This window comes from Coenobita brevimanus, chromosome 71 (genome assembly GCF_032717465.1).
Source record: "Coenobita brevimanus isolate Jiangsu-jjx chromosome 71, ASM3271746v2, whole genome shotgun sequence".
NCBI lineage: Eukaryota > Metazoa > Arthropoda > Malacostraca > Decapoda > Coenobitidae > Coenobita > Coenobita brevimanus.
The window spans coordinates 36,913,922-36,925,955 of NC_137024.1; the positions used below are offsets into that span (position 1 = coordinate 36,913,922).

Here is a 12,034-nt window from a genome sequence, read left to right on the forward strand (position 1 = left end):
TGTTCCTCCCGTAGTAGGAGACAAGCCGGAGTGAGGGGCACAAAGGCCACACTCTCTCCAATACTGACTGATCCTACCTGCAGGGAATTCTCTACCCTGGTACGTGCCCCGGCCGGAGCCGAGTGTCTGCCTGTACGGAAGACGACTAACGGGCGAACTGGTTCGCCCGTCCGTTGCGGCAGGGTACCGACCCCGGGACGCCGCTTCCGTAATAGGGTAGTGCTACACGTACGGTAGCAGGGGCTCTTTACCCTGGACCGTATTCTGGCCGTAGCCAAAGAGCAGCTGGAGAGGGATGCACGAGGGCAACTCTCTCTCCCTGGTGTGTTAAGGCCGGAACCTGGGGTCTCCTTCCCCTTTGCACACTCTGTTAGGCCGTAGCCTAGGTCTGTCAATCTCTCTTTACTTTTATTTAGGCCGTAGCCTTGGGCCTCCTGCCCTTGGGCCTCCTGCCCTAAAGGTGTAACAAGACCGTCAATACGGTCTTACCTGGGACTGATTTGGCTTCAGTCCCACCCCTGTTCTGACGATCACTACCCCGCCCGCACAGTAGTTCGGTTCCCCTGATCACCTGGGGTTGGGGCACTTGCGGGGAATAGGGGCTCAGGGCCGTGATGCCCTGATGACCCTCTTGCCCGGGATCACTAACCTCACCAGTGTGTCCTCCTGGGGTTGTGGTGGGGTGGCGGCTCGGTGGTGGTGTGGGGGGTGGTGAGGTGGGAGGTCCTGCGGCGGGCATGGCGGGCATTTTATTGCAGCCTGCAAAACTGAAACAGAAGTTGTAATACCCCTTCCATCATTTTACACTTTGAGGAATATGTTAAATAAACAAAACTATAAATATATATTCCCTGACAACTATGAAGAATGGTGTTTCACTATGTGTTCAAATATAAGAGACCAAAAATAGCATTATCATATGATAAGGTCATGACTTAGTAGTAGTGGAGGGATTGTTCAGACTGTTCGAACCATCCCCCTCCCCAACTATCCGAATCATCCCGAATCTATGTAATTAACTGACGGGTACTCTGGTTTCACCCGAGAGAGTTTAACATTCATTTTTCGAAGCAATATGTTCTACACGCAACACAGATTCACTCTGATAATGCACAGTTTGATGCCTGGCATATTCATAAGAGCCTACGATATACACTACAATTTTTACACAAGAGATGCAAAAAAACATAAAATCTGACCTGCATCAAAAAGTGAGAGGTTTCTAGCTTGGAGATTCTGTGTGATAGAAGTAAACAAACTCTCCCACTTTCACGCAAGATCACACGGCCCTAGGTCCCATATATTTCTCAGGGAATGCACCGCCCTCCCCTAAGTGTTCTACTTCTGGTCTAGAAAGAGGACCCCGCTCAGTCACGGGTGTCTTTAGAGCGGGAAGTCGGTCAAAAAACACCCAGCATAACAGTACTAAAATACACACCTCCGCCGCCGCCGGACCGACCAGCCCACCCCTCCCCACCGCACTGCCGAGCCGCAGCCCCACCACCACCACCCCAAGAGGAAACAACGGCAGGCCGGGTCAGGGTGAGACTGACCCAGAGCGAGAAGGGCGCCGGAGCTCCACTACCTTAAGTCCCTCTTCCACCCAACCGACCCAACAACAACCACACAGGAGGAAGGGACAACCCTGCGGGCGAAGCAGCCTTCACCAGGTTCGAGGTGGAACTGCTCCAGATTCAGTCCCAAACAACACGTCCGTGGTAACGGCCACTGTACGTGCCGAGGAGGGAGTGGCCACTGTACACCCCTCAGTTGTTTCCCCCTGTAGCGCTGCCATAATGGCCACTGTACATGAGGGGGAAGGAGCGGCCACTGTATGCCCTTCAGCTACAGCCACATCTGGAGACAGCCTCGGAGCGTTAGCTATTGAGCGCGCTCCGACTGGCAAAGGAAGGAGAAGTAGAGCCACGATAACGGCCACTGTACGTGTCAGGGAGGGAGCGGCCACTGTATGCCTCTCATCCACTTCCTCCTCCTCCTACGGGAGTAACACCACGGTAATGGCCACTGTACGTGCCGGGGAAGGAGCAGCCACTGTACGCCCTTCAGTTAGCTCCCGTTGGGCAGGCAGAGCCGCGGTAACAGCCACTGTACGTACCGGGGAGGGAGCGGCCACTGTACGCCCCTCATCTGCCTCTTCCTCCTTTGGGAGCAGCACCGCCACAACGGCCACTGTACGTGTGGGGGAAGGAGTGGCCACTGTACGCCCTTCATCCGTGGTTCCTGGAGTTCTCCCGGAGGAGAAGGTTCCTTGCGTGGCTGGCCCTTCACCTCTCGGCTGCGTGGGATGCCCTTCTCTCTCTCCCTCCAGGTGTGGTTCCCTGGAGGTGCTGCCATTCCAAGAGTGGTGGCGTGGTCCTGTCCTGGTCCTGCAACCTACCCCTGGATAGCCCCGGCCCCTGACGGACGCCCGGCAGAGGAGGTGCCGCAATCTACTCCTGATGGCGCCCCGCCCTGTAGGCAGCCGCAGCACCCGGACTCCCAGGACTGGCCAGCAGGCCCCAGAGCAGGGCAGTTTGAGCCCCACTCCCCCGCAGCCCTCCGCCTGGAGTAAGAGGCAGCAGGCCCGTCTCCTGGAGTTGTTTGGCCCCAGCCCCAAGGGCCACCTATCAGGTCGAGGTCCCCAGACCGGAAGGCCTCCCTGCACCCCACTGACGAGGCCCCGGCACGAGGGCCACCTATCAGGTCGAGGCCCCCAGACCGGAGGGCCTCCCACAACCCCATCGATGAGGCCCCAGCACGAGGGCCACCTACAAGGTCAAGGCCCCCAGACGGGAGAGCCTCCCTTCACCCCCCTGAGAAAGCAGCCCCCGGCGACGACGCCCCTGCAGGTGGTTCATTGCCTCCCGCAGGAGGACTCCCCATTAGGGCCCCCTCCCATGCCCGGGCGCCACCTCTGTTAGCCCAGGAACCAAGGGCATAATGGCGATTTCAATGCCTCTCTTATGTCGCGCCTAAGTCTTAACCACAGAGCCAGGAGTGAACGTGACAGTGGAACAGTGAGGGCAATAATAATATAAAGTGACACACAGATACATGAATGCCCAGGCAAAAAGTAAGGATTAATAAGTACTGGCATCAAGACGATCGGATATAAGGAAACATTGTGTCTATACCAATGGCGCACCGAGAAGAGACAAAAACCAGTGAAATAGTGACGCCGCAGCTAAGTGACAATCCCAGGTGCCGTGACTCGCGCCATAACAAGTGTATAGTAATATTAACCAACCTGACGCTTATTCGATCCGCCTATACTACATCCGGTCCAGAATATTAAATGACAATTATGCCCAAACAATAATACTGGTGTTGTGCTCTAGTGACTAACAATCTGTGTGTATCTGAATATCACCATGTTCTGTTCTTGATGTATTTGTGTACGTTGTATTGGGAAGCCAACTCTGTTATTCTGTCTATTCCATATCCAGTGTCTCTTTGTTCTTATATTGTAAGGTGTGTTGAGCTAAGACAATAGATGTGTTAAGGTGTACTGCCGAGTTTTTATGCCCTGTTCCTTTGTGGGTGCTTTACTTTCGGTCCGGAAAGAGGACCCCGCTCAGTTGCGGGCGTTTTTAGGACGAGAGGTCGAACTAAAAACACCCCGCATAACAAATACTGTCATGCTAGGTGTTTTTAGGCCGACCTCTCATCCTAGAAACACCAGCTGTTGAGCCGGGGTTCTCTCTTGAGACTGGAGCTAGAACACACAACGAGATGAGCAGGATATTAAAAACTCTGGATAACAACCTTACACACTTATTATTTCACTTACAATTCGCAGTATACAATATGAATGTATGTAACACACAGTACACTATTCAGTCTCAGATACATCAGGCAGACTAGAGGGCTCCGACTGAAAACACAGGTATCACACATTATACTTTGCAGTTATAAGGGCACTAGACAGAGACAGTACACAGTATGAACATTGAAATACCGGCCGTGGCAACCCAGATCGCCACCACACCCCTAGGAGGAGACTAAGGAGGGGTAGACAGCGCGCGGCATGTCCAGTCTATACGGACATAAGTTCACCCGGGCCACGTGCCCCTATTCCCTGGAATGCGATCGACGAGACCACCCCAGTCTGAGTGCACTACCTCTCGGGCGAGCTAGCTTTCGCCAGGATCGGGGCGGAGCTGACCCTAAAGCTCCGGGCAGCATCCCGGCGACGCGACGTCCCAAAGCTGCGCAAATAAAGAGGCGGCCCATAGCTATTCCGACCAAAGGGCCACAGCCTATAGCCGGACCCCAGTGACGGCCAAAAACCGCACACAAAAAAAAGGCCACGGCCTATAGCCAGGCTGCCCATAAGGAGACAGCCCATCGCCGCTCTGCCTGGTGCTGCCCACGTCCCCTGCAGAACCAGTGATGGCCCATAGCCGTCCCGGGGAGAGACAGGTATGGCTCCTCTCTTTCTACAGTTGCTTCGGAGGGCAGGACAGCACGTCGCCCTCCATGCGGGACTTCGGCGACAGCCCACTGCCGCACCGACAGGCTAAGCTCCAGTCTAGAAGGGGAACCCAGCAGAACCCAGCTACACTCTAGGCGTTCTGGGGTCGGGAAGCCGACCCCTAAACATAACAGTTATTATTACTCACACTCCCAAACTGAGTTTACGGTCATTCCCATTGTGAGTATTGAAAATATAAAGTAGCGACTAGCGAACTACCACACTCGCTAAAAGGCTTCACAGGTAACTATTATTACTATAGCTTATACCTACAGCTCTACACACTAGCGAGCAAGCTCCGCTCATAATAATCGCTACAAAATGGATTTGGGTAGACTTCTGTAAAATGATAAATACATAATGTGGACTGGCGTGTTATGCTTTCATGTAATAAACATTTTTCAAAGAATGAATCAACGATAAGAGACAATATTGTCTGTTATCCTTGGAATGAATGGTGTGAGTTTCGTGTATTTTTGCTTTAAAAAATTTAATTTAGCATCATGTTTGTACGACAGAGATATAATGTTTAAAATATCTTTTCGTAATTTATTGCTTATCCTTAGTTTGGGATTTGGTGGAAAATTGTACGTGGTGCTTTTTTTTTTTTTTTTCATTAGCGTTTGCCGTGTTGGGATCTGGGAACACTGTCATGGTTGGGTCAAACACACGCGTGTGTATATGGTAATCGGATGCCAGCAGCGCTGCAGTGGGTGTATATATCTTTATACACCGATTAACTACGGACAATAGAGGTCTCCTACCAGTATGGCAATGCTGGCTGAGCCACGACGCAGGCAAAAGTGGTCACTGAACCCCAGAGGAACGGCTTGGGCCAACGGTACTTATGTATCTGTAACAGTTTTTAGACATTAAATAAGTACAATAATATAATTGATAATTAGTTCTCATTTGGGTATTATTTTTCAAGTTGCCAATATGCGGTTCAGGGATATTACAACCATAAACGCATAGTATGATACCTGATTCTCAGGTAAGCATTCTGCTGCAGCAGGTTAGGTTAGGTAGGCTAGGCCCTGAAAAATATACTGAACAACCTGGGGATGTGGTATTATTTGACAAGTTGCCAATACGCAGTTCAGGAATTTTAGCACCATTAATGTACAGTATATTCCCTAAGGATCATAATGAACCCCCATAACCCTATTTGGAAATTGGTATTTTCAGAGATAATGAATTTAATTTAAAATTCCAAAAAATACATACTTTGGATCTTCACTAGGCCAGTCCATGTTAACCCGCCATGTGCCGGCTATTTTTAACCGTATGGGTCACCGCAGTGCCAGCCATTTTTCGACCTTTTTTGGGGGGGGAGCTTAAATGATAGATTTTGAGGTGGAAACAACGAATTTTGCCATTAAAATGCTCATCGAGGCTCGGAAATCAGTTTTATTGAGTCCTGCATACTCGTGTACAGGTATAGCCGCTCTCATACTCACCACGTACGTGAGAGAAAGCCATTTTCTATGTAAGGTATACTCAGGTATCTATGCTGGGAAGGTATAGCAATGTTCAGTACACTTTTCTGATTACTTATTACTTCAGCATCTATCACAATTTTTGCGTCTTTCTCTGTGAATGCATTATCTTACACTTAATTGAAGGTACAACCTGATTTCATTACATACAGTCCTGGCACTTACAAGAAGGTATTTACAACTTGACTTCACTATATAGTCCTTACACTTACAAGAAAATATTTACAACTTACACTTATATGAAAATACAGTATTTACAAAATGCCTTCACTATGTACAGCACTGGGTGAGGCACACGGGCAGAGTGAGGCAGAACAAACATGAGGGGGGGAGAGAGTGAATGTATGGTCTTGACAGCGTGGGGGATGGTAGAGGAACAGTTACCATACATGCCTGCCAATTTTTACCCGCGAATCTTGAAATATGCGCTCACAGCGAAGTTTTTTTATTTTAAATCGTTTTAAAACGGCACTGATACTGGCTGCGAAATTATGTCAGACCATTTTAAAATGGCACTGGCACATGGCGGGTTAAAAATGCGTGCGTTCGTACGTGTGTTTCTCTTCCCCTTGACTGCGCATGCATCTCATAGGTCTGTATCACCCACTCATAGGCCTACTTAAGGCCTGTCTATCTATTGCCAGATGCCTCAGTCCTGTATGGGGCAGCCACAAACAAATCTCCTCCATGTTGCCATGTCCCCCGCCATTTTACTGCACTGCTTCCAACTCACACCCCCCTCTCTCATATACCTCTCCACCCCACCCCTCCATCTCATCCTCGGCCTCACCCTCCCTCTCCCCCCCTCCACCTCACTCGCATACACCCTCCTCGTCAGTCTTTCACCCTCCATCCTCTCCACATGGCCAAACCACCTCAGTGTGTTCCTCCTAATGCTGCCTATCACATCCACACCACAACGCTTCTTTATATCCTCATTTGTCAGCCTGTCTCTCCATGTGACTCCACAGGCTCCTCTTAAATAACTCATTTCCACTGCTCTCACTCTTGACTTGTGTACTTTTAGGTCATGTGATGGTATTCTACCAATGAATTTGAACCGTGGTCTTTGATTCCTTGTGGATGGAAAATTCAAATCCTTCTCGGTATGGCCTGTGAAGAAAAAAGACATGCTGTGTGTCCCGGGTGTGATATTGATTATTTACGGGTGAATAAGTGTTTCCACTCGGAACCTGAGGAGGCTGTTGAGTTTCTTAGAAGACACGGTGTATTACCTTCAGAAGTTTATTGCCCAGACTGTCAGGAACCATTTAAATTTAGAAAAGACAGACATCAGTGGTACTGTGGTCGGTACAAGAAGTACGTCCTATTCCTGGAGGACAATGACGACCTAGACGGCCCTCATCCTGGACCATCGTATCTCTAGGGTAAGCATTCCCCTAGGATAGGTTAGGTATGTTGGTTAGGTTTGGTGTGTTTGGTGAGGTTACGTTATGTATTCCCCTAGGATAGGTTAGGTATCTTGGGTTAGGTTTAGTGTGTTTGGTGAGGTTATGTTACGTCTGTTTGGTTAGGTTTCGTCTGTTCCGTTACGTTAACCGGTGGTGCAGTATATTTTTCTGGCAGTTTTTGATGCAATTTGAGTTGTTTTTTTACTTCATTTTCCCTGGAAAATGCTTGATTCACCTGTTTGTCCAATCAAAGTTCATGATTGGAAAAGAGGGGAAATGAGGCATTTCCGACAAAATTGAAGGTCAAAAACATTCGAATTGCATCAGAAACTACCAGAAAAATATATTGCACTACATGGGGGGTGTATTGGCAACTTGTAAAAATTTACCTTGGTATTATTCTACAAGTTGCCAATACGCAGTTCAGGAATTTTAGCACCATTAACGTATATACAGTATAGTACAGTACTCATCAAAAGTATTCAGCGTTGTCTGCCGGGCGCGCAATCCTTATGGCCCAAAAAGAATCACCCATTTTTGGGGGTGAAAATTGAGCCACAAGTTTGCGCCGCGAGCATGACGTCACGGTAGCCTGAGGCCTTCCGATGCGCTCGTTGGTTCCCGCCTCAGTCGCCCACGGGCTGCCTGAGAGAGAGGAACTCCGCCGCGTGTCCCTCTCAAATTGCACCATTTTTTACCGAGTGTCCCGCAGTGTTTTGGGGTTTACCACTTTGTTATGGCACCTACCCGTGAACTATCGAGTGAAATCATATCCCAGATCATTGCTCTAAAGGAGGCAGGTCACCAGACAAAGGAAATTAGTGAATTGGTTGGTGTGGCACGATCGACAGTGCGTCGTTGGTGTGCGCGGTTTCGGTTGGAAAACAGTGGTGAAGTTCCCACAAAGAAACCGAGGTCTGGTAGGCCTAGGAAAACTTCCCCTAGGCCTGTTAATGTTTTAAAACGTGCAGTGGAGTTTAATCCTCGTGTGAGTGCAAGGAAAATTAAGGAGAGCAACCCGGAAGTGTTTGGTGAGGTGTCAGTGAGAACAGTGTCTCGTAGGGTGCATGAGCTTGGTTACACAAGTCATAGGCCTGTGAAAAAGCTTCTTCTCACCAAGAGCCAGAAAATTCATAGGCTTGTCTTTGCTACTAAATATCTCAACTGGGGTGAGGAGCAATGGTTGTCAGTGTTGTGGTCTGATGAGGCAACGTTTAGTGTTACCTGTAACAGAGGAGCACGTGTGTATCGACGCAAAGGTAGTGACCCATTTGATCCACGGTATGTGGAAAGCACAGTAAAACATCCTGATTCACTCATGGTATGGGGTTGTTTCTCAGGGAAGGGTTTGGGGAAGCTTGTTGTACTTCCCAAGAACCTCAGAGTGAATCAGGATGTTTACCTGGAGCTTCTGTCTGGTCATCTACCAGACTCCTTCGAGCTAACAGGTGCACGAGTGTTTCAGCAGGACGGTGCACCTGCTCACAAGGCAAATTTGGTCACCAATTGGCTTCATGACTGCGAGGTATCATTCATGAAAGACTGGCCAGGAAATAGCCCAGACCTCAACCCGATTGAAAACCTCTGGTACCTCGTAAAGAAGAGTCTCCAAGGGAAGGACGTGAGCTCTCTGCCTAAGCTGGAAGCCGCCATTCGTGACTCCTGGGACAAAATACCCCTCCAGCACCTCAGGAGCCTCGCCCTTTCACTTCCAAGATGTCTCAGGTCCGTGAAGAAGCGTAAAGGCTACCCTACGAAGCATTAGAGGTAATTAAAATGCATTATTTATATGTTTTTTCAACGCTGAAAGGTTTGTTTCTTAGGAGGGACGCAGGGTGCTCCATACTTCTGACGAGCACTGTATATTTCCTAAGGATCGTAATGAACCCCATAACCCCATTCAGAAATTGATATTTTCAGAGATAATGAATTTAACTTAAAATTCCAAAAAATGTATACCATGGATCTTCACTCAGCCAGTCTGTGTTAAAAATGCTTGCGTTAAATTGATACAGTGGAGTCTCTTTTATCCGAAATTCTTTTAACCATAATATGCCATTAACCTTAGGTTTTACTAAAACGTACTCATTTCGATTAACCGCAAAAATCTGAAAAATATCCAAAATTCAAACGGCAGGCTTGTTTTGCACCTCTAGCATTAATTTACGGTTGCTCCACTAGTCACTAGAGCGAGCGTTGGTTGCACCAGCCCCCATCCACCGCCTCAGAAGATTTGGATGATGTGGGAGATGATGTGGAAATGACTGAATAAGGAAACAGAAAATATGGAAAAAAAAAAAAAATTAGGTTTAAGACTTAATTTGTTCGAACTGCTTACAGTGAATTATGTAATTGTTTTGATGAAGGTTTATTTAAGTTTATTTGAGTGAAGATTTATTGAAGTTGACAGTTTCTATTACAGTTACAAAAGTGCAGTTACATATGTACAGTATTAAGTGTTTTGGTGATGGTTGAGTGGCTTTTGGGGTGCTGGTGGTGGTGGTAGGCTGGACGTCGCCAGAAATGGGTGAGTACAGTACTGTTCCCTTGTATCCTATATATTATTACAGTATCTTTTATCCAAAAAATCAGTTAAACAAAACTTTGAAAGTCCCATGATTTTCAGATAATAGAGACTCCACTGTATTTATTTTCTTTATTGCTGTTTTGTTAGTGGACAGTCTTATCTTACCCAGTGGAATTGTGCTATCATATTGTGTATGCCTGTATATGTGTTTTTGTGTGCAAATGCATATTTCTATTTTTTTATGAATATTATTCATTTTTAATTTAAAACAAATTAAAAAATTAATACCGTAAAACGCCATAACTTCGGACATTTTTTATGTGTTTTAATGAATAACTCATTGTAGAATGGTGCAATTTTATTCCTGTTGGTGTCATGTGGTAGCCAGGGAGAGTACCTACTAACTCCATATATTTAAAAAAATTAGCCAAGCTAAACTTGTGTTTTTTTTTTTCATTTTCAAGTGTCCGAAGTTAGGAACAAATTTTCTAACTTCGGACAGCTCTTCCAAACTTCGGACATCCATGTATTTTCCCTTTAAACATGAGAATGGTTAATGGGATCTATCTCTGGACACACTGGCCAAACTTCGGACACTTGAGAAGTTTTTAAAAAATGTAAAAAAAAATATTGGGCACTCGTGACCAGAGTTATACATATATATAGAGAAGTATCCCAAAATATCTTCTTTTTGGAGCTCGTAATTTCATATCACATTAAATTGCATCATATCACATTGTAGTGAGGTATTCTGGCCGTAAATAGAACTAAGAACTATTCAGGAACTTTTTGAGATGAAAAAATAAAATAAAAATGCACTGCATATACCCAAAACTGTAAGAGGAACTGTCCTCATTTTCCTAAACAAAACTTCACTTAATTATCAAGTATCTACCTCATTGACTCAAGAAATGCATACTGAAATAACATAATATGATGTTGAACATTTCTTACAGGTTCTAAAGACACACACACACACACACACACACACACACACACACACACACACACACACACACACACACACTGTCACTGCTGTCATCAACCATTGGGTATACAAATGTGTGAGGTGTACCCTGAACGTGTTTGAGAAACCTGACATGTATTTCTGGTTTTACCTTCACAATGATAGCAATATAATGCCTATATCTGTCTTTGGTATCAAAGGGAACCCTCACAACTACCCAATCTGAGGGAACAACTTTATCCCCAATAATCTGGGTAGAGGTGACTGTCAGGGGAGATGCTTGTGCTTCAATCTGAGGGAACAACTTTATCCCCAATAATCTGGGTAGAGGTGACTGTCAGGGGAGATGCTTGTGCTTCATGGTTGGGTGCAGATGTGGAAGTGGAAGGCTGTGCTGCTATCTCTGCTGTATCCTCTTGTGGCTGCAGTGGCTGGGGTTGTGGATCATCAACTTCACACTCTTCATGCTGGCTCTCTGTTTCATTTTGTAGTGCCCTTGTAGTAATAATCATGCCCGGTGACACATTCAACCTTTTCTTTCGCCTTGGTTTCGCTATAGCTGGACTTGAGCTTGACTGACTGGTTCCATGCCTCATGTCCTTCAACAATTCCAACACTGAGCTGTCTAAGGCAGTACTGGTAGATGGTCCTGGTGTACCAGTATCAGCTGTATCTTGGATTGAATCTTCTGGAAGTCTTGAGATGGATTTCTGTGGATCAAGAGGATAAATGCCGCACTTCCTAAACCCACTACGTAGGTTGTCAGCAATGGTCCCTTTAACTTTATCCACCAGTTCGGTCAGTAATGCTGGGAAGCAGTCTTTAGGTAATGAAGCACTCAGCCTACCAACATTAGTTTTCTTGAAGTTCTCGAGGATCTTACGCTAGTGCACTTTTAGAGGCCGGAACACAGCAACATCGAGAGGTTGTGTCAAGTGCGTGGAGTTAGGTGGTAAGAGAAGAAAGGAGATATTATGTTTCTCACATGACTCAATAACACTGGGTGATACATGGCTTGCCAAGTTGTCTCCTATAATGACAAATCTACCTGTCTTGCGTTTAGCATAGGGGAGGATAATTTTGTGGAACCAGTCATCGAATGAACACGAGTTGAACCATCCACTGGGGGACCTATTGTATAGTGTTCCAGGAGGG

At 46.8% G+C, this 12,034-nt stretch overlaps 1 protein-coding gene across 1 annotated transcript in view; it reads left to right on the plus strand.

Annotated features, from left to right (window-relative positions):
* Positions 1–5,196: 5,196 nt before the first annotated feature.
* LOC145406749 (uncharacterized) overlaps positions 5,197–12,034 on the plus strand; it is a 73,877-nt gene continuing 67,039 nt past the window's right edge. Inside the window, exon 1 of the mRNA XM_080277848.1 lies at positions 5,197–5,315. Coding sequence (XP_080133974.1) covers positions 5,243–5,315 — 73 coding nt within the window. The 5' untranslated portion in view covers positions 5,197–5,242. The remainder of the gene's footprint in view (positions 5,316–12,034) is intronic.